Consider the following 24487-nt stretch of genomic DNA (forward strand, 5'->3'; position numbering starts at 1 on the left):
ATCCTAAAACAAATTAGTTAGAAAACAAATGACTATTATGTTCAACATATTTAGATTTTTACAGCTATGGTGAGAAACGTTTAAAATCTACAACAGCCCTGTCGCGTCCTTTGAGGTATACTAGTGATGTGACAAAAGAGATATTTGACATTGACCAGTATCGGCACCCTGGGGATTTGGAGTCCGCGTGTATGCAAGCTCTGCGTCTGTGTGGCTAATGGATGCGTCTTCGATTCCATCCATTAGTCACTGGTAGGGAGCTATTTGACTAAGTGCATTGTTTTAAGATTTAAAAAGTAAAGAATATTTTATATTTTTATGTACAGTATGTTTCTTTACAAAGCTATATTTAATTATAATTTTCTTTAAAAGTATATTTATACAATTGAAGAATATTTTGTACCAGGTATGTACCGGTACATCCACCACACATTTTATTTCACCAAGTAAGTTTTTATTTTATTTTTAATTGTAACCCTTATATCGTGGCTAGCGATTTGGAATGTAATTGTGATATTACAGTGGTACCTCAGAATATGAACGCCCCAGAATACGAAATTTTCAGGATCTGACATGAAATTCGAACATATTTTTGCTCCACAATACAAACAAAAACTCACCATACGACGTTACATTAGTTCGCAGCGCCATTTTTTATTCACTTCTGTTCATTGGTCTCAGTCCGCGTGTTTGCTTCGTCGTGGAAGGATCTCGCTCGATAAAGGAAATCTTGAGGTATTATCAGAAAGTGACTGATTTTATTGAAAAGAAACATCCCGAAAAGGTTCACACTGGCCGTATTGCTGCTCGGAGTAATGACATTTGCCTAAGTCATTTTAGAAACATTTTAAAAAGTAGGCAAAGCCAAACCTCTTTGGATAGATATTTTACCAAGCGACCTCTATCCAGTGAAAGTGCTGGTGGAAGTGAAGGAAAGAAAGCAAAAACAGTGAATAAATTTTAAATACAGTGGTACCTCAGGATACGAACGCCCCAGCATACGAAATTTTCAGGATACGACATGAAATTCGAACATATTTTTGCTCCACGATACGAACAAAAACTCACCATACGACGTTACATTAGTTCGCAGCGCCATTTTTTATTCACTTCTGTTCGTTGGTCTCAGTCGGCGCGTTTGCTTCGTCGTGGAAGGATCTCGCTCGATAAAGGAAATCTTGAGGTATTATCAGAAAGTGACTGATTTTATTGAAAAGAAACATCCCGAAAAGGTTCACGCTGGCCGTATTGCTGCTCGGAGTAATGACATTTGCCTAAGTCATTTTAGAAACATTAAAAAGTAGGCAAAGCCGAACCTCTTTGGATAGATATTTTACCAAGCGACCTCTATCCAGTAAAAGTGCTGGTGGAAGTGAAGGAAAGAAAGCAAAAAGCAGTGAATAAAAATTAAAAAAATAATTAAAAAATAAAACAACACTAATTTTTTAAAATCTTTTCTAAGTTATTTTTAAATTATTGTTACATTATGTTATGTAAGTTAAGTTTTAATATCATTTCCCTTCTCCCTCTCTTCCGCCACCATTTTACACCTCCACCGTCGTCTATCCTCAAAGGTAAAGTGCAAATAAAACTACATTTTTTTTAATCAATTAGTCTATTATTCTATTATGGTTATTTATACATTTAGAACTACAAAATGCATTTTTCAGTGTTTTCCTTATAAAAGTTATTTTTTTTTTTCAATGTACTACTTAGCTTTAATTTGAGTGTGCTTTTTGTGTTCAAATGAATTATTTGGTTTTACATGTAATCGTATGGGGAAAAATGATTCACCTTATGACATTTTCATGATACGATCTCAGTTTCGGAACAGATTAATTTCGTATCCTAAGGTACCACTGTACATTTAGAAAAGTCTACAGTTTTTACTGGCTTATCGAATAAATGATATGAATAGACCCTAGACCATCACTGACGCGCAATTGACTGATTGCCCCTGGATGTCGGCTTCTTACAGAAACATAGTTTCCCTATCATCAAATGTCACAACACGCCAGTGGCGTGCCGTCATTAGAAGCGTTGGAAGCGCCGCTTCCCTCATATTCTCTAAAAAATAAATAAATATTAATTTTAATTATATGAAAATAATCGCACAATATTTTATTATAACCATATTATGTATCNTCTGTTTTAATGTCATATTTGAAGCACTCCCAAATTTACAAAATTAGATTACAAATTTTATTTAAGAAAGAAAATACTACGTGTTCAGTCCTAGGATCAGAGTCCATTTCCTTAAATGACTGTGGGTGGTACTCTCACCACCTGACTTGTCACTCAGGTTTGCCTGTTTGTAGAGAGAGTCGCCATTTTGTATTCTACTTTCACTCGGTTCTCGGTCCCGAGTACCTACAAGTCAGGTTTTTTTTATGCGCGCATGATTTGGGCACTTAAATTAATACTCTGTGCCAAATTGCAACTCCTGACATGTACTGTACTGTACTCCTTCATACCTCTAAGCTGATAACACAGCANAACAGTAATATAATTAGAACAAATTCTGTTTGCATTAACTCTAACATTAAAAGAACATGTTAAAGCAATTAAAACATTTATAACTTAAAAATTTATTAATTATAATAGTAATTCATTCAATATATATTGAAATAATGTGGCAATATGCCATATTATTGTATATATTAGATATAAGTTTTGTTTTAAGTTTTCTTTGTTCTTTGTTCTTTCTTTGTTTTCTTGAATTTTCTACTAACATTCTTTCCTGTGGGTGGGGTAACCCTTTTCACGAACCATATGAACAATGGAAAGAGAGAACCTGGGCTACGAGAATGATAAGAAGGTTCGTTCTGGGGTCGGACTCTTGAGGAAGGCTGATGTGTAAAAGTTGCGCTCCTGATTGTAGTCTAGTAAGACAAAGGGAGATGAAGGTAGCCTGCAGAAAGGAGAAAAAGCCCTACCAACGTAAAGGGAGAGACAAACATCCGTGATCTAAGGAGAATTATCGAAGAGATCCAAATAACAATCAAAAGGAAAACGATTCATAGCAGTTCCCCACCAGAAGAGCATCGGTACCAAACAAAACCCGGGTATTCTTTATAACCTTTTCCTCTGTTGTTCTAAGACCTTCATCTTTTAGTTTATAATTTCTTCCTTCCTTCCTCTTTTAGTTTATAATTTAGTATAAGTATTAGTTATAAGGTTACAAGTTTGTCTTTTCTTATTTGTCACGAGCGCATTCATTTGATCTGTAACTACTCGATTCCTCTCCCAAGTTTGGATATTGTATAATGTTAAGCGTTGGAATCCGAAAAAAATCCTGTAGATTTTCCAATCACATGGTAAAAGAAATAAATATTTGTTGTTATTTATTTGTGTACTGCTTCACGTGGACAATTGTACACTCATGCGACTTTCACAAATGTTTCTACCATTTTTCAACAATATCCCATGAGTTAGTGCACAATGTTCACATCATGCACTGACTCATGGGATACATTGCAGTGCACATTGTAAATGTGCTCTGCATTGTATTTTACTTGGAGTTCAAACATCAAACGAGTACTTTTGCTTGCCATACAAGTTTAACGTTTGAACTTCGGCCACAACCTCTTTATTACTAATATGTAGTTTAAAAAGTATCATTTCAAACATTTCATTTCTTTTGTTTCATTTTTATAAAACTTATTATAAATTTAATTATAAAATCATTAAAATAGAATAGATTGTAGAATGCCCCCGTAGAACGAAGTCTGCAGGGCTAGACAAAAAAAAAAAAAAAAAACAATGGACAAGTCGGCTTAAGATATCTGGCTTTTAATTAATTTCCGTTTGGCACAATTGCGATATTTACATAGAACACAAACTATCACAAAAATCGACAAAATTTTGTGATATCCAAGTAGTACAATCAAATGCTACACACATTTTCACACTTCCCTCTCTTTCCTTCCTTGACTTTGAGGGCTCACAACAAGTGATAAAATGGACAATGAATGGCGTGTAACAAAGAAAAAATTACAAACTAAGTTACTCATGACAATTTTATACCACGTACAAACACTTGAAGGGAAAAACTAACCTCACATGAATACAAACAATACCTTAATGCCGGACAAAGGGTGAAAAGAGCATATGAAATTGGGGTAGATAGAGAAGACAAAACAAAAAAAAACATGGCAGACTGCCACAGGATCAACCAAAAGACAGCAACTGAGGTACAGAGTGAAGATGATCATCAATATTGTCAGACTATATTATTATTAGACTCTTTCACCAAAACTGAGTTTCTCTAGGAGAATATTTTGTATTCTCCTAAAGAATACAAAATTCTGTAATCTTATTTTCTATACAACTTTTATCTATTACTATTATCTTATTTTGTATATCACTTTTTGTTAGAGAAAAGGTTCTATACAAAATAAGATAATAGTCATCAAAATAATTTCTCTACATAATATAGATATTATTGCAAGCTAATTATTTGTAGTTATTTTATATTTAACTTTTCAAATAGCTTATTAATGTTTTATCGTAGAATTTAATTTTTAACACTATTTTACTGCATAAATCTTTCAATTAGCAAAAAAAAATATTTAACATACTTGTTTGACAATCTTTTCCTATATAACCTGCTTGACAATCTCCAGTGCATATTCCTGTGATTTTATTGCAAGCTTCAGGTCCATCCAAACAATGGCATGATAATCCACAATTTGGACCAAATCTTCCAGCTGCACATTCTGAAAATAGAAATAAATTCAGTATTAGAAAAGTAAAATATTTATTTAAAAATAATATTTTAATAATATTAAATATACTCAAAAACACGGAATTGTAATTTATCCTAATTTAAAACCATATAATACTAAAACTATAACTCTGAAATTAAGTATGGAACCTTCTACATCCAGAATAGAAGTGTCTCTATGGGTTGTCCCTTTTCAGGGACTTTGCTTGAATTATCTTGAGATTTTTAGAATCATTGATTTTACCCAAGTATACATCTAACAACCATTTATATGCTTATACAGGGTGTCCACCATGAATCAGACACATTTGAAACTGTTGTAAAAAATCTACCACTCAGGAAGGATGTAAAATAATGCACATTTTATGATGAAAAACTCAAAAAGTTTTATTAAAAAAATCAGTGAACCTCTACATGAGCTCCTTTTGTTGCACAAAGAACATTGAGTCTATACTCTTTTACTTCCAACACAAACCAAAAACGGTGCTTAATTCAACTTTTACGTCTTTCACTAACATTTTTGGACCCCTGGTTCTTCTTCAGGTGAAAAAAACGGGCAAAAGAATTTAAATTTGATGGTTCTGAAATGGAGGTAATAGAGTCTATACTCCATTTCCTGCCAGGTTCTTTCAAGCATCTCAATCATGACAGCAGCAACAGCATCGTGAATGTGCACACAAAGATGTTGAAGGTCACAAATTTTGACACTGGTGTAAACCTTGTCCTTGACAAATCCCCAACAGAAAAAGTCTAAGTCCAATCCAACAATCGGAAAACTGTGCCCGGATTGCCACTGCTGTGTGATTTTAACACGGTTCCCTTCATCAAGAAGTAAGAGTGTTCCTCAAGAGTGGCACCTTGCCAAACACATGATGAAAGTTCCATTGCACTTGAATCATGGAATTTGTTTCAGCGTACCACCACACAGCTTGAGTCGCTCTTGTGGAGAAGCCATTTTGTGTTTGACTACTGCCATACCACCTACAATCACTTTGGTGGGTTTTCAAAATTACCTATACAACTTCCACAGTTTCTCCGCCTAATGGAATGCACAACATCTGATTACTGCCTTGCACTTCAATATGGCAGTCAAAACAAATGTGTCAGGTTCAAGGTGGACACCCTGAATTATGTTTTGATTATTTGGAGAAGATGCCCTGACATTCAAAAATTTATTTATGACATCAAGACCAACCGATATGACTTCACTTTGAACCTGAAATAAGAAAGTGACTTTGAAGCATACTTCCTAAATATTTTCTTTTCTTTTCAAAGTGATGCAGTTAAAACTACTATCTTTAGAAAACCCACCTACAGTCCACTCTTCATTCTCTGGGCTTCCCATGACCCCTATGCACTATAAACTGGCATGTTTAGGACATTAATCAGAAGGGCCCATACTCATTGTCTGGGATAGAATGCAAGAATGTAACTATATCAGAACACTGGCTCTACAGTTTGGCTTTAAACCTAATATCACCCAGATACAGTGGAACCTTGCTTAATGAGCATAATTCATTCCAGAATCTTACTCATAATGCAAAACACTCGTTAAGCAAAACAATTTTTTCCATACAAATTAATGTAAAATATGATAATGCATTCCATGCTGAAAAAAATACTGTACACAAATATTTTATGTATAATATTTATTCAAAGAAAATTACACAATATACATTGCTGAAGAGTGTAAATCATCATCATCTTTTCTTCTAGAGTGGAGTGAACCAATCAATTTGCAGAAAAAAAAATCGAAATTTAATTTGGAATTGGTCATTAAATTTAATACAAGATGGCAGCATAACTGCCTACCTCTAGTCAAATTATTTAATTTCTAATATTTAATTATGGCCTTTACAGAATTTGGCATATCATTTGGCATGTTTATTATATAACGGGCTATGGTTGTTGATATTTATATGTAATATGTCTGAACACAAGTTTGGAAAAATGTGTGATCACAAACAACACTAAGATCTAGCAGAACAAGTGCTAAACACAGACTGATGTAACATGTGCATAATCCAGGACTTTCCTTCTTCCCATCACTTGTTATGCAAAATGTTGCTCATTAAGCAAATCATTTTTTTACAACTTGTTTTACTCATTATGAGATGTATTCGAGTAGTTAAATAATTAGTTATACAACTGATAAAAGTAGATGAGTAATTAAAAAAGAACCATAATTATAAATTCAATCTTATAAATATGTGCAAGTGATTGAACAATTTCATAAAATCATTTTCAAAATCAATTGTAAAAATTAATTTAAATGTTTTTTCTATATTTAATTCCTAGCTTTAACATTTTAAATAATATTTTAAGCATTATAACACATTCACTATAAAAAGGTAAACTTTCCTATCTAAATAAGAGATTTTATAACTTTTCTGTTTTAGCTCTCTGGAAATGGAACTCTAATTATAATATGCAACTCTATTGTTCAACTTTCAGATGTTTAACTTTCGCACATATTTTTAAGAATGCTTTATAATGCTTTTGAATGCTTTTGAAATATACATAGTCCTGATTGCTTGTATTTAAAACAAAGTTTACGAGTCATTACTTACCTTGTTGACATGTAAAACCTGTCCATCCAGCATCACAACCTTGTTTACATTTACCATCAGTTTTACAATTTTCATTTCCACCTTGACAATGACATGTATTTTCACAATTTTCTCCATATTTTCCTCTAATGCATACTAAACAAATAAATAATGAAAACAATATCAAATTCTTTAAATAATACCAAAAATCTACTTTAATGAAGCTCATTTAAATTGAAAAACAGTTATTCAATTCAGGTGAACTCCAATAAAGCAAATTTTTGTTTTTATCTAAACAAATATTCATAGTGTTTAAATTCATATATATATTTAAAAATTAGCAATTATATCTTTAATTAACATTCTTAAACAATTTAACATATATTCAAACTGTTACATACCATTACATGAGGTTCCATTCCAATTATCTTCACATTCTCCTGGACATGTTCCAACAACAGAATCACAATCAACTTTACCTAAACAATGACACTTTTGTTTGCAATTTTCTCCAAATGTTCCTGTTTTACAAGTAACTTTTGAAGTCACAGCAGAATCAAAATCAGAATCATCTAAAAATTATAAAAATTGAATTAGTTTAACACATTTAAAGACTATTATAAACATAATAAATTATTTTCATTACCAGGAATTTGACAGGAATCTCCTTTCCAACCTGGAGAACATCCACCATTACNCATATAAGCCGTACTCTTATCCCAGTATAGAATATTTAAGAAAAATATAAGTATTTAGTGTATTTAGGCCTAATCCATCCCGCGCTTTTGGCATGCAACCCCAAAATTTTTAATTTGTTCCGGTTGAAAACAAGTAAAATCAGACTGCATACTATTCGTATTGTTCAGGGTAAAGGGGAGTTTAAAAAGTCATTTACAATTAAAATTTTTTCCATTAAAATATCCTGCACGAATACACGGAAAAGCGGCTTAGCTATAGCAAATAGTAATGTTTCATTAAACAATAACATTTTTTATTTAAGAGTTGGGCAAGGTAGAGGTTACCTGTAGCTTAATGAAGGTCGTTTTTGAAATATTCATTAGCCTATGGAAGATTGCAACTTCAGATATAAGGACGATTTTTGCATGTTTTATGCCATAAAAATACAGCAATTAACTGATTAACTAATAATACTTAATTACAATAATTAAATGGAAGACTTCTCTGAAAACTGCACTTGTCATAAACCACAGTACTACTACTCAAACCTTTAAAATGCAGTACAATTTTCATTTTCAAACATTTAGGTACTGTGGTTAAATGGAAGAGTTTTTGAATAACTTTGGAACAGTTTTCATATTTCAAATTATTATACTTAGCTTACACAGTTTAGTTTTATACCTACTAGTTTAACATCAAATCATACAAGTCTATGCTAAATATGTAATTACTATTGTAATGTTTTATTTATGTCTTCTTGATTTTTACTTACAATCTTCACAAGATAGTCCTTTAAATCCAGGTGCACAAGAACAACCATAAGGATCTGGCTTACAAAATATATGAGAAGCACATCCACTATCTTGTGCAGGTACAAAACATTGTTTATCACAATTTGCTCCAAAAAAGTTTGCTCCACAAGCTAAATTAAAATATAAATCAAATATTTTGTTGGAAAAAATTCATTTTGTATTTATTATTTAATTGATTTTTTAAAAAATTGAAAAGTATCATATTAAAAATATAATGTTAAAACATTAATATAATATAAATAGGCAAATAAAATCTTTAATAAAATAAATTAGAATATATATTTAATTTTAATAAAAAATAATTATTTGTTGAAATGAAACTTCAAGATACACAAAAAACTAAAAACCCTTAAATTATGTGGCAATATTTTATTACTAAAAGTAAAAGACAATGTTTGTATTAATATAGAAAGAATTCTACCAATGGAAACATAGAATAATATAAGAAAATATAAAGGATTTATGTTAATTTAATGAAAGCAAAAACAGCAAGTTATTTTAAAATGGTTGAGTCTAAGTTGATTACTAATAAAAATTCTAATATATTTTAGTTCATTGTTAATAAATTTTGTCCTGGCATCCTTATCAAGAATTTATTCATAAATTACTAGCAACATGTGCGTGGTGTTACTTGGATTTTTGAAAAGGTGTGGAATTGAGTGAGAGTGATAAAATCAATGGGCTTAGTAACTAAAATGTGCATTTATTGACCTAAGTGTTTATAATATTAAAACTGCACAAAACAAAAAAAATGTTTGGGCTTAAGTTAAAAAGGGACAGGCTTTAGTGGCAGTTGGAGATGGGGATCCTACAGTAATTTTTTTTAGTATGTCAAAGAGACTCATGCCAAATTTTGTGCAGATACATTGAATGGTATAGGACCCTTTGCATAACAAACATACTGCACTGTATATATAATTTATTCAATAAGTTAACACTATTTGTTCAATAAGTTAACACTATTCAATTAGAAAGTGGATATAAATTTGATGTTTATATCCACTTTCTAATTGAACACTAACTCTAATGTCAACAGAATTAGTGTTGAATTAACACTAACTCTGTTGGCAAGTGGGCATGTGCCATACTCACTTGATGATGTCTTCCCACTTGTCCCTCTGCTTACATAGCTTAGTGTCAATCCTGGGGTCTAAGTAATACTCACACAAATTTTCATTCAGCTCAGTTTAAGAATAAAGATTTGTATAAAGAACAAACTTTTACACTAAGTGCACTTAGTTTAAAAGCCTTCCTTGAACAATTAACTAAACTAACTGAAATAAATTTTACTGCAATATCAGATATCAATTATATGATGCATAACTGTATGAGAACATTTCTCCTACAATTTCACATATAATTGTATATTACTAAAGATCTCTTAAAGTAGGAAATTAGTGTTATTTTAACAAAAAATAAAATAACAAACTGCTTTGCTGAAGTTCATTTTTATTTACAAATTACTCTTTAGCACTTTTGAACAACCAAGTCTATCATCAAGGGAGAGAAATTTATCTATTATCAGGAGCTTTGTTTGTATCATACATCTTGTGATGATGGACTTGGTTGTTTGAAATTGCTAGAGAGTAATTAGTAAATAAAGGTTAACTCTAGCAAAGCAGTTTGTTTTTATTTTTATTATGTTTAAAACTTTGGAATTATTTTCATATTAATATTATTTTAGTAAATAGAATATCATAATTTATTTAACAAAATATTAGTCATATACCTGTTTCACAATTTGCTCCAATGAAACCAGAAGGACATACACATTCTCCTAACATATCATGACAAATTCCTCCATTGTAACATGGTGGACAATCTTTATTGCATGAAGCTCCAAATTTACCAAAAGAACAAGCTAAAAAAAATAATAATGTGAATATAAAGTTAATCTTCAAAATCTGAATACAAAATAGTAGTAATATTTCTAAAAATCAAAAATTATACTGTTAATTTAAAGTAATGCAATATTGTATTGATAATTATGAAAATAATTTTAAAACTATGACAAATTATTTTAGTCTTTTCAACTGAATCTATCTCATTATCTATGCTTACCTCTCACAATAAGTCTCAATATTCCATGTAAACCCAAGCTTCTTCTTCCATCAAAATAGCATTCATATATTCCCCTATCAGAATATTTTATATTTTTAATTTCCACTTGAAGTTGATTTCGCCATTCAGGTATTTCCTGTTCATTGTGCATCCAAAGTATATCTAAACTGTGATTGGCATATTTTATCATATTTAATTCTACATCATCACCTTCATTTACACTTATGTAGGGTTCTTCTGCATCAATTTCAACTATAAATTGAAAAAAAAAAAATTAAATAGCAATAGTAAGTAGTACAGTATTTTACATCTATCTATCATATTTCACATTTCAGTGTATTATATGCATTCCTATCTAATTGTTTTTTTAAAAACAGATAATGCATGAGTTAGACACACACAAATATAGTTTAATTATTTAATGTAAATTATACAGAATAAATTTATGGGTGCTTTATGTATTGCATTTAAATTACCTCTACTTAATGGTGGTAGTTTTAAAGTTGATACAATAGTATCAACACCTCCATTAGTGATATGACATTGAAATGCACCAAAATTACTTGCTTGTTCTTCAGCTGGCATGTAAAGAACTCTTGCAAGCAATGGTGGTCCTTGTATAAACTCTTGTTTGTATTTTGGAAGTGTTATCCCCTATTTGTAAGGTACAAGATAAAAATAGATTTTAGTTTAAAGTATATAAGATGCAAATACAATACATTCATCGTTTAAAAATAATTTATAAATAAAATAATTGCATACTAACCTGTCCAGTATCCAATTCTCTACTAAAAGTGATTTTTCCTGGATTACCTTTACTAGTAATACAATGAATGATTGATGAAGTCTTAGAATCTGATAACCTTCCATATAAACTTCTTAAAATAAAATTAGTATCAAATTGACCTTTAAATAAAAAAAAATTTTAATACATAAATATAATTTCTTTAATGTTACAATAATGGTAATAGTGTAAAATATTTATTGTTAAAATCATTTAGTTAATTTGTTGAATTTGACCAGTTCTTAATATACAACACTGCTAATTTGCTCATTGAAGAATGTAGCAGAGGACTGTTGATTATTGTTATTTTGACAGAAATATGTTTTAAAGTCATTCATAATAATTTATAAACACTCATTTATTTCTTATAATTAAAAAAATACACAAAAATCTACTTAGGAATTTTTTTTAAAAAACTAATGTTTTTAGATTTATCTCTGATTCATATCATAGATATATTCAGAAAGAGAGATATTGCATATATCCACTTAACTGAAAATGAATAAATAAAATATAACTAAAACAAATGTACTTTTTATTTCAGAAATACACTATACTTTTTAATACATAGTTTTTAGATGCAGATTTACAGTGCAGGACAAAAGTTTAAGACTGCATATGATTTTCTCAATAAAACTTTTTAGGAAAGTTATAGCTGAAGGACTAAATAAAGCATACATATTTTAAAAAGTAACTGTTTATGAAATTTTTAAATAAAAAAGTTAAACTTATTACTTTTTATAAATGCATTAACAACAAATAATAGTGAACCTTATGAAAATATATTTACATTCACATGCTCTATGTTTAGCCATTCAGCTGTAACTTTCCTAAAAATTTTGATTGATAAATATATGAATTATAGGAAAAATTATAGGTGGTCTTAAATTTTTGTCCTGTAGTGTATGTGAGCAAGTCTTTTTGGATTTATCCAAATAAAAGAAGTTTTGCATAAACCTATCCCGAATATCCCCAGTTCAATGATATTTGATTCCCTACTGATCCTTATTACAATTAATTCAAATCAAGAAAATTTTTTTATATATAAAACACTCTCATTAATCCAAACTCTGCTTAATCTGAACCAATTTTGTTAATTTTCCTGCTAAATTTTCCTGCCATAAACCAAAATAAGTCAAAGATTACTTTTTAAAAACACGAAAAATTTGAGTTTAATATAGGCTATATTATGCATTTAACATGAGTATATATACACTAAATACAGTATAAAAATTTTAAAAAATATATAAACTTTTTAATGTACACTTTCAACCATGACTATATTCTAAAATCTATTTGTAAAAAACCCCCAAAAATTAAAATAATTAAATAAAAATTTATTGATATAAATAATTGTCTCCAAGCTTTCAAAAGCTTGCTAAAATTTTCCAGAGGGAGTACCTCTGGAAAATTTTCTGAGGATGTTTGTCTCTAGTTCTTTCTGACTTCCTTTTCTTTATATATATAACCCCACTAATCCTGATTTTTCAATCACCAGAAAAACACTATATGATAATGAGTTTGGATTAATAAGAGTGAAAGTTTTAAAATAAGAATAGAAAATTTCAAATAAATTTTAATGAATGCATTTTTAAATATCTTGTTTGAAAATATATATTTTCAACATTATATTCTTAATTTTAAAATTTTCTAACTAAAAAACATACAAATTCTTTAAATGTAACTGCTTTATTATTTAGTAAACACTGCACATATAACCAATATTCAGCAAAAAGAAACTACATTGGAACCTCGGTATACGTCTGCTTTAGAATACGTCAAATTCGGTATACGTCCTGTTTGGACGAAACAAATTTTGCTCGGTATACGACTTTTGTTCGGTATACGACTTAATTATACGCGCCATCTATGAACAACTGTCGGTATACTAGACCAGACTAGACGTTCGCGGTGCCACAGTTTATAACTTTGTTAGATTTCTTCTGATTTTAATTTGTAAGTAAAAGTTTATTATTAATCATGAATTGCAAGAAGGCAAATGAAAAGCAACAGAAAACTAAAAAAATGACTAGAATCACAACTGAAAAAAGAAATTGTTGAGAAATATGAAGGTGGCATGCGTGTTCGAGATTTAACTGTTGCATATTGTATTCCGAGTACGACGATATTGACAATCGTGAAAAATAATGACATTATTAAATCTGCTAACGTTGCGAAAGGGGTTAAATCAATTTCTAAACAGAGATCAAAGACATTAAATCATTAACGATGTANAACTGAAAAACTGTGTGCTAGAGACACCGTATCAGAAGCAATTATTTGCGAGAAAGCTACAAAGATACATGCTGATCTCATGAAAAATCAAGCAGGAACTAGCCAGGAAAGCGAGGTGTTTAAAGCCAGCCATTTTTTTTACATCAGAACGAATTAATCATTTTTAATTACTTCGTATGGGAAAGGTTGATTCGGTATACATCCTATTCGGTATAAGTCCAACAATCAGGAATGGATTAAGGTCGTATACCGAGGTTCCACTGTATAAGAAAGCAAAAATTTTCATCTGCATTTAGTTAGCCTGATTATGCCATTAAACACAAATGAAAACATTTGCTTTCTTGTAATTTCTTTGTGACAATCACTCATTATGTTGTATATTAATTGTGTTTGGCTCTTTTTAAAAATATCATTACTATTATTATTCACTATTGTTGGTTTAGATAATTTATTACCTATAGAGTCTCTTAATTCTGGATTAACAATAATGTTAAAATTTTCATAATTTTTATAATATGTTCAAAACTATTTTCTTTGCAAATTAAACTAATGTATCATAAATTCTTTATTATTATTATTGTTAATGTTTCACCTTATATAACCAACTTGTAATTAAATGTTTTGGGTAGTTATTAAATTAATATAATTTAATAACTACCCAAAACTATTAAATTAATATAATTACTATTAACTACCCATAACTATTAAATTAATATAATTTAATAACTACCCAAAACATTTAATTAATAAATTAACATTAATAAAACATTAAATTAATACAATTTAATAACTACCAAAATATTTAATTAATTAAATTTGATTGAATGTATGGCTAATGTAAATTTGTGTAACTTTACTTAATTGCATGTAAGTGTTCTGTAATTTTGTTTTTAGTGTTCTTTTACTTTCATCTATGTAATAATATTTTGGTAGGCAACTACATTCAAATTTATATATCAAGTTACTGTTTAACACAATATTTGTTTTTCACAAATTAAATCTCTAGTATTTGATAATCCATCCACAATGTTACTTAATATTAACACTAATACAATATTAATATTTAATATTTTTTGAGTCTTTTCAAATATTGTTGGGATGTACTCTAATTTAAAATAAATTTGATCTATTTTTATCTTACTTGCTTTTATTCTTTATTAATTAGCCATTTATAAATTAGTATTTGGATAGTTATTCAGTAAGAATGTATGACATGTTTTATTTCTTGTTTTGGTCTTTTATATTTGTTGTTCATACTTTAGTTTCATTTATGTATATGTTAAATATATTTATTTTTATGTACAGGTACATGGGGCACAAGAATAATAGTCCATTATTTTATCCACATTAGATGACTTAATGTTTTCTAAAACCTACAAAGTTACACATTCTGTAAAGTAATATTTCTTATAATTTTACAACAGGATATTAGACTCATTACAACATTAACAGGAAATTAGGTTATTTGCAACAATATCAGCTCAATGAATTATTATTACAATTATTCTAATCTCCTGTCTTTGAGACAGAAATGAAAAACTTTTTCTAAGATTCTAATGATTATAATACAATTACACATTTCAATATTAAATTTCTATGGGAAAAAAGGTATCAATTGTTTTCCTTATTAGTATATATTCTTAAACTCTTGTTTAATATAGATCTTATTATATTTAGGCTTTAACACTTATCTAAAAGAAAAGTTGTTGAATTATTATTATTATTTTTTTTTAAANATTCAAATTTATATATCAAGTTACTGTTTAACACAATATTTGTTTTTCACAAATTAAATCTCTAGTATTTGATAATCCATCCACAATGTTACTTAATATTAACACTAATACAATATTAATATTTAATATTTTTTGAGTCTTTTCAAATATTGTTGGGATGTACTCTAATTTAAAATAAATTTGATCTATTTTTATCTTACTTGCTTTTATTCTTTATTAATTAGCCATTTATAAATTAGTATTTGGATAGTTATTCAGTAAGAATGTATGACATGTTTTATTTCTTGTTTTGGTCTTTTATATTTGTTGTTCATACTTTAGTTTCATTTATGTATATGTTAAATATATTTATTTTTATGTACAGGTACATGGGGCACAAGAATAATAGTCCATTATTTTATCCACATTAGATGACTTAATGTTTTCTAAAACCTACAAAGTTACACATTCTGTAAAGTAATATTTCTTATAATTTTACAACAGGATATTAGACTCATTACAACATTAACAGGAAATTAGGTTATTTGCAACAATATCAGCTCAATGAATTATTATTACAATTATTCTAATCTCCTGTCTTTGAGACAGAAATGAAAAACTTTTTCTAAGATTCTAATGATTATAATACAATTACACATTTCAATATTAAATTTCTATGGGAAAAAAGGTATCAATTGTTTTCCTTATTAGTATATATTCTTAAACTCTTGTTTAATATAGATCTTATTATATTTAGGCTTTAACACTTATCTAAAAGAAAAGTTGTTGAATTATTATTATTATTTTTTTTTTAAATCCTTTACCAAGCAGAGTATCTAATTATTGTTTTTTATACTTTAAAATTCAAACATTATACATATTCATTCATTATACACTAGGTAATTAAACTAAAAGTTTACATGTGAAAAATATAACAGAGTTTGATGACATTATAAGTTAGACTTGGCAACATCATGAACCAATCATTCTTTTTGTTTTCATCTCTTTTCACCCTGTAGGCATTATGAGGGCCTTTATTTAATCATACTCATTGTAAATTCAGCCAGGCTCAACTGGGTAAATGGTGAGGGATAACATCTGAAATATCCAGGACAGACCATCCCTGAAAATTCCTGAGGCTTTTTTACAGCCAGGATTCAATCCTAGGTCCCTTACAATAGTTGGCTGATGCTTTAACCACCTTGTCCATCTTGTTATTGATTCTGCTTGCTTGTTATTGACTCTGCTTGCTATTGATTCTCATTGCTTGTTATTGATCTGCTACATACCATAACATAAATCCTGAACATTTATATTATACAGGGTGAAGCATAACGAAGTCCCATATTTACGAGGTAAATTAAAAAAAAAAAAGGTACAATAATATGGAAAAAACTTTTTATTTAATCAAAGTACATGTAAGAAAGTTATTTTTGGTTAGGTTTAAAAATGATGTCATCCAAATGTTGGCTGTCACGGGCGATGCACATTTGGAGCTGTTCTTTGAAGTTTTCTTCAACTCTCACCAGCATATTTGGAGGAATTTTGACAATTTCTTCATGAATGGCCTCTTGTGGGTTCCCAGACGAGGTTCGAACTCGAGTAAACCGTGAAATTCTTGCGCGACACGAGATGTAAACAACGAGACTCGGAACGGTTTGAGTATGTGTCAACTATCTGTTAATGTCTTAGCGGAAGACAAACTCTAACCCGAGCGCTCATAAACAGGTAGATCTTTGACTCGCGTGTCTATAAAATGTTGGCCGAAATAAACCTTTTCGAACAAAAAATAGAGGAATTTTTGATAGGTGAAAGGTGAAAATGATCGTTAAATTCTTAGACGTCAAAAATGGTAAATAACGGCCTGAGTTATGAGTGCAGGTGTTATTATTTTATAAACAGTCCTCGAACAGAGTCGACAAAGAGGTATCAGATGGACACCTCGAATCGGACCTTTCCCGCGACCCGAAAAAGTTTCGTCTTGCACCTGGAGACAAAGGAGAAACCAATCGGGAAGCGAGAAAAGGGACGAGGGACCAATCCGAAAGGCGAACAGTGGGGGAAAAACTATAAAAATCGGAACTTCAAGGTCGAAGAAGAGTCTCCTCCGGATTAACCCTACAGTGGTGATTAAATTTGTGTTGTGCATCCGCCGCTCACCGAGGACACCGCAACGAAACGACGAACTTCTGCTTCGTCCGGATATCCTTCTCGTCCGCCCGAACTGCAACCGAGATCACGAACTTTCGCCGTTCCCAGGAGATTTTGGAATTATCCTATATCGATGTAAGCATGAATTCGAACAAATAAACGGGTTTTATCTTGTAAAACACTTGTGCATCATTTGCCTCCTTCGCCACCGCCCACATACGCTGTTTCCCTTAGGCTCATTCTGACGTGAGATAGACTTTTTCCCCTCAACGTCGGCAAACCTTACACTCTTGAGTTCTTGTAGGGTTCAAGGGCAATGTTTAAAAACCTCTGCCTTGAGATAACCTCATAAGAAAAAGTTACAGGGCTCAAATCGGGAGCGAGGGGGGCCATTCAACGGCTTCTTGTAAAGAGATTAGTCGACCAGGGAACATCTCTGAGGGCTTCTCATAAAGAGATTAGTTGACCAGGAATCATCTGAGGGCATGTTTCCAAGCAGAACACATTGGAGACTGCTCTATTGATGCTCTGAGTGCAGTGATGTTTGCAGGAGTCCTCAGGGATTGGGGACACCCAACTGGCTTTGTAGGATTTGCAGATCCTGTTGCTCTTAAATTTTGGACCCATTTCAAAATCGTTTTTTGATCAGGAATGCTTTCCTTTCCATTTAAACGAAATCGAATGTGAAATGCCCTCTGTTGCAATCACAGACTTGGCGTTTTTGAGAAAAGCCTCCATGACGAAGCCCTGTTGTTCACCTGACCATGGCATGTTGACTACTGACAGCTTTCTTGTTCATGCCACCTAGCGGGACAACATCATTTTTAAAACTTAAAAAAAAACCTTTAATTCACTTCGTAAATGTGGGACTCCATTATGCCCCACCCTGTATTTACCAAGGCAGGACGATTTTGGAGGTTTAACTCCTTCTATTTGGCAAATCAGACAGAGTGATCTATGCTTGTATAAAGGAATTTTCACCTCAATGGACTCGATGATTTTACAACGCCAATCTTGAACCTGCAGTCGAATATGTAATGGAAGCAGACTCTGTAAGAGTAAGAGAACATCCTGTTCAGTAAAGTTACTGAGTGACAAAACTCGTGACACCGTTTTCTACAACAAATGAATTTATATTCGGTTTTTTTTAAAAAAAATTTTAGTGAATAGTTCTATTTTTTGATTTTATAAGTTTTTGGTCAGACAGAGAAAACATTACTAACTTAATAAAACAGTATACTGTCATAACTTATATTTATTTTGAACCTATTTAGTTCCTCCTTATTGTAATGTATTGTGTTACTTTACATATCTATATTAAGTGTTGTAGATACAATGTATCTACAACACTTAAAAATAACAAGTAAACACTATACACTTGGGAGTTGAAATGTGTGAAAAATCAATCAGGTGAAATTAGTTAATAGTATCACCAATTTCGATTTATGGATGTCCTCAAACTTTTTATTCATCATCATGTGAATAAACTTCTAATTTCATCAGTAGATATAATGAATATGATATGAAAATTATTCTAATCATGTATATCATATTTGTCATATATTGTATAAGCCTATGAGTTAGATATATTGAGCTCATTATTAAGTTATGTAGAATTCAAAAAATTTAAATTGCAGTTTCATTCAAACAACATTTAATATTTTTTAAGTTTTTTTGTGAATCCCCTACTAAATTTTTGGCAGCACTATTGGGAAAGTCACAAGTTAAAGTTAAATGATAAATTTGTAAAACAATACAATTTTATAATAGGACTAAACTAAAAACTAGCAATATGCTGGATTTATCAATTATTCTGACAATCACTTGAAAGATATTTTTAGACAATTAAAAGGAATTTGATAACAAGCTTCTTTTGAGTAATTCTCGGTCTCAAGTGATTGTCAGAGTCAGAAGGACATTGTAAGTTTGCTTAATTGTCTAAAAACCCATTTTAAGTTGTTGTCAGAATAATACAATTTTATTTTATTAGTTATTATTATTATTTTTGCTTGCCAACAATTGCCTGCCTAATTTCATAGCAAGGATTCCACAGACAGAATTTTCCACAATTCTTTAAACATTTTCCTGAAAACATCCCAAAATAATCAATTTCGGCATCTTGACAAAAATTGTCAGGACAATGGAAAGGGAAGTATGTTAATAGTTCTATGACTTATGATTTTTATTATTATTTTAGTGTCTTTGAGGTAATGGCTCAAAAACAGTGAAACTGAAACAAAAAACACTATAGACAAGAGTGCCACCTTTTGCTCAAAGGAAAGTATATAATACAAAACAATAATGTTGACAGCTTATAGAATTTGTTCAAACAAAATTAACAAGGTCAAAATACAAATTGGTTCCATACAATACAGGATACTTCCATCCAATCTGGTCACTTTAATTAAATCCCCAAATTGATGCAAAGGGAATTATGAATTCTGAAAGAATACACATATACAGTAGTTTGAACAAAATAATTTTTTTTCTTTAATTTTTGTTTATATTGCTAGTGATAACAGTTTTCTTTCTGTACATATATTTATTTTCTATCTTTATTCTCTTTTTACACAAATAATTCTACCATAAATAAAATACTTTTCTACAATCCAAAACTATAAAAAATAGTTTATTCAAATAAAAATATAAACACTAATAGATTTCATCATTAGCTTCTTTAATAAACTTGATAAATAAAACCAACAATAAATATTTTAATACAGTCTCTACTACAATACTGTTATAATTTAGTAATAGATATACCCAAATGCCAAAAATCCAGCAAAAAATATATATATTTAAACAAAACAAATGTTTTCTTTCGTTTTTAATTAAACAGTCATCTTCAGGTTAGAAGAAATGCAGATAGAAATGGATGTATATTCTAAAATAGAACATCACTACAAATTAAAAATTGAAATCATTGCGAAATGTGCACATGCACAGTGCAGCATTAACATCATGTTTTGATGAACATTATGATAAGGTTTATGGTGATTAATTATAAAGAGATCAACTCTATTTTGACTGTGTGGTGAGCATTATATGACTTTGCATAAGTCTTAAGTACTAGTACATATATGTTTTATTTATTATGTATTGTAAAATTTTTTTAATCTTAATTTGTTATGTTTATCGAAACACAATGTTAATATCACTGTGCATGCATTTCATGATGATTTCAAATTTTAAATCTGTAGTGATGTTCTATTTTTAGAATACACATTCATTTCTATCTGCATTTCTTCTAACCTGAAGATGATTGAAGAAAATGTTTGTTTTGTTAAATATAAACATTATTTGCTATATTTTTGGTGTTCAATTTTGGTGTTCGTTTTAAATATTTTAAAATTATTTCAATATAAACCTATATTTTTTATTTTTCAGTTTTCATTGAAATTATTGCTTATTTGGAATATAAACAATAAAGCCATGAATTCAAACAATTTATTGATAGTTTGATATTAACACAAAATATTTTATTGTTACTTAATAGTTCAAGTAATTTTCTATTATTTTGATAGCATTCACATTTTATTGCTAAATTAGAGTATAACAATAAAAGATGGTGCAACTTGGAATATTCTGCCTAAAAAAAAATCACTAACTATTTATATTTATCAACTAGCTGCAAGGACCTGCTTTGCTGGGTTTTTATTTGTTCGTACATTTGTATGTAATATAGTTTTTTATATATATAAAAAAGACTGTTTTTCTAAGTAATCTAGAATCTAGCTGCAAGGACCCGCTTCGCTGGGTTTTTAAAAAGTAACGATAGTGAAGATTAAGATAATTAAATTATAGCTAGTCTTACCCGTTTTCATAGAATGCAAGAATTAGGTTCCCCGTTTCCAGACTAATTAGAGACCTGGTCCCGATTCTATTTCTGAATGTCTCCTGTTCACGTTCGGTCAAACAAACTATTTTCAACGTTTCTGGAACGTTTATGATCGTTCTATAATCGAACCAATATTCAAATTTTATGTTCAAATTTAATTCGAACAAATTTGAACATTGTTCGAATTAAATTCGAACAAAACATTCGAAATAGAAAGCCACTTTCAATCACTTTCAAGCCCATATCTCCCGCACCCTTATAGCTATCGAGACGCAACCACCCCTATGCACGAATGAGACTTGGGGCTACTACCACATACAAACACCATTCACGTGTGATGTGCAGTTTTTGCAAAAAAGTGAAATATAGGGACATACATGTCCATTTATATATATATATATATAGGCTTTTTATAGTACTTACAGTAAACCAAAAACATTTATTGTTTAAATTTAGTGACCAGAAACAATAAACTTAATGTAAAACCATTTATCATATACAGTATTCTTTTTCTAAAAAAAACTGCTGCCAGTATGCATATATGGTAATTTAACATAAAGAACTGTTTTTACTAAGAAATTGTAAGTCATATGTACTGGCTATCAATACTTTTTAAGGCTATCTCCAGTATAGTGTACTGGTGCATTCCAACTGAAAAATAGAGCTGTACATACACATACATTAATATTGTTTTTCTAAAATAAAATTTCTTTAATTAAATATGATAGTGATTATATTACTTTAAATAATTTTGTTGTAATATAATATAATATTTCACAAATTTCTTTAGTATATATAATACATTTCTAAAAAAATTCACATTTAATATGCCATTAAATAATATTTTGGTGTGATAAAACTACTGTATATCAAATTAGAGAACTAATTGTTTTTTCCTATTATTTGCTTTCAGATCAGTATACTATCCAAAACATTAATTTAATTTATTGTAATTTTCTGTTGTTCAGTTAATAGTAAAAATATATTGAATGACATCATCATAATATTGGGCTGCAATTTTTAATCATATTTTAATTTAAGAAAACCATGTGACTTTTGGTCAGATCAAAACTTCATAAATAGTTAATTGAGGCTTTCAGCCCCTAAGCTTTCCATATCTTGATATCTCAATTTTCATCTAGCTAACTCTGTTCTCAAGATTATGGAAGGATAGACAGAAAGACAGATGACAGTGGGATCTATAAATCTGCAATTTGAAAATTGCAGCCCAATATATATTAAAAAATGCAGAATCAGAAAAGAAATGCATTTCTTTAATGAATGCATTGAAGTATGGCTGTAAATGTAGAACTAAAATAGTAGTTATGTTTAACATAAAATATTTAATGATATATAAACAATAAATAACTGATAATATTAAAAGAATGGTGAATTTTCTTACTAAATATCATAAAGGATTACAATAAATATAAAGTTTATTTATAAAATTAATTTAAAAAGAATTAATTTAATACCATATTAAATAAAACCAAAGATTGTGATATTATTTTGTTTTTCAAATGTTTTACTCTGAAATAAAAGTTAAGAATATATAAGTAAAATAAGTTAATTTATCAATTTTTAGAATAATTTTGATCTTATTTATATTACTTTGTAATAATTATTTTGAATAATTTTTATATAGAAAATATCATAAATTAACAATATTCATCTTTTCAATGTTCAAAACATATTGTAGCTTTTAATAATAAGTGAATTACATTCTAATCTATTACAAATAAAGAAAAAAGGTATGAAAATTTCTGTGTATATATTTTATAGATATAAAATTTAAAATTATTTGAAAGACCAAATACTATATGAATAATACATTCTTACCATTTACTAATGAAGTAAAACTTAAAATTGAAATTATACAAAGCATCATTAAATGTAAGAGTTGGAACTTTTTCATAGTTACAAACGTTTGTAAAATAAATTATAAACTATTTAATAAAGAGAGGAACAGGAAACTTACAACTTCCTGATTTTGGTTTGTCTTCTCAATTAACAGGAAAAAACTATACTATCTCTAAATTTCAGAACTGTAGTTTGTCCAAGTTTAACCTTAATTTTATTTCCTGAAAATGACATCCTTGTAACAATTACATTTTTGTAAATTTATTTAAAAGAAAAAAATTATGAGAAATTGTAGAATTTCCAATTTTGTTCATGTTACTTCAAAATAATTTTGACAAGTATTACAATGTCAAATTTCTAGTATTTTTACATATTCTGAACCTTTGATAAATGTTAATCTTACATTATACAAATATAATTACACAATGTAATATATAAGCAGCAATTTTATCCCATTATTTTTGTGCTTATGTATCTCATTGATGATTACTAATAAGTCCTAATAGATTTCAGAAACATTGCCAAAAAGATTATTATAGAATATTATCATTTTTTCAATGTAGAATTATGAAAACAACAAAAAAATTTTTAAAGTATTATATTACAAGTGATTCATCTAGAAAAATACTTCTTTTTTAATTTAGTTTTGTATTTAATGTAATGAAGGAATATTAAAATTAAACATTAAATACAGCAGCCTATATATACATATTTAATAATGCATGAGATATCAATTAATACTACACAATATATACACTGACTGATCAAAACTATTAATAGAATGTTGGTACACCAGCATAACAACCTTGCATACACTGAGTCATTGACCTACCCATCAGGGGTTGTAATGGAAAATTGCAGGGTTCACTGCAAAATTTTTTGAAGGACTCACCTTTCACTTGTTGCAGATCCAGGAGCAAATCTCAAGATTATCTTTAACATATTCAGACACATAAATACAGCCTGAAATAATTGTAATGGGATCCATTTACATATATTTATAGATATAATTTTGTTTTACTTTTCTTTATTTCTAACTAGCTGATTTAGATCAAGTATTTTAATAACATAATTATTT

General features: G+C 29.3%; 2 protein-coding genes across 2 annotated transcripts in view; both read right to left on the bottom strand.

The window, feature by feature from the left end:
* LOC111625314 (receptor-type tyrosine-protein phosphatase mu-like) overlaps positions 1–7976 on the bottom strand; it is a 97716-nt gene extending 89740 nt beyond the window's left edge. The window contains exons 1-4 of the mRNA XM_023368439.1: positions 7922–7976; positions 7677–7847; positions 7297–7431; positions 4581–4718 (exon numbers count right to left, since the gene is read on the bottom strand). Of these exons, the coding sequence (XP_023224207.1) occupies positions 4581–4718; positions 7297–7431; positions 7677–7847; positions 7922–7976 (499 nt within the window). The remainder of the gene's footprint in view (positions 1–4580; positions 4719–7296; positions 7432–7676; positions 7848–7921) is intronic.
* Positions 7977–8455: 479 nt separating this feature from the next.
* LOC111625301 (angiopoietin-1 receptor-like) lies at positions 8456–23834 on the bottom strand. The gene is made up of 6 exons (XM_023368423.1): positions 23389–23834; positions 11593–11732; positions 11303–11480; positions 10827–11078; positions 10495–10626; positions 8456–8875 (listed from the first exon to the last, which is right to left on the bottom strand). Exons 1-6 carry the CDS (start codon positions 23462–23464, stop codon positions 8718–8720), a joined length of 936 nt encoding a protein of 311 aa, XP_023224191.1. The 5' UTR covers positions 23465–23834; the 3' UTR covers positions 8456–8717.
* Between the last annotated feature and the right edge of the window lie 653 nt (positions 23835–24487).

Source organism: Centruroides sculpturatus, unplaced genomic scaffold, assembly GCF_000671375.1.
Source record: "Centruroides sculpturatus isolate CEXI.00-Female unplaced genomic scaffold, Cexi_2.0 scaffold303, whole genome shotgun sequence".
Lineage (NCBI taxonomy): Eukaryota > Metazoa > Arthropoda > Arachnida > Scorpiones > Buthidae > Centruroides > Centruroides sculpturatus.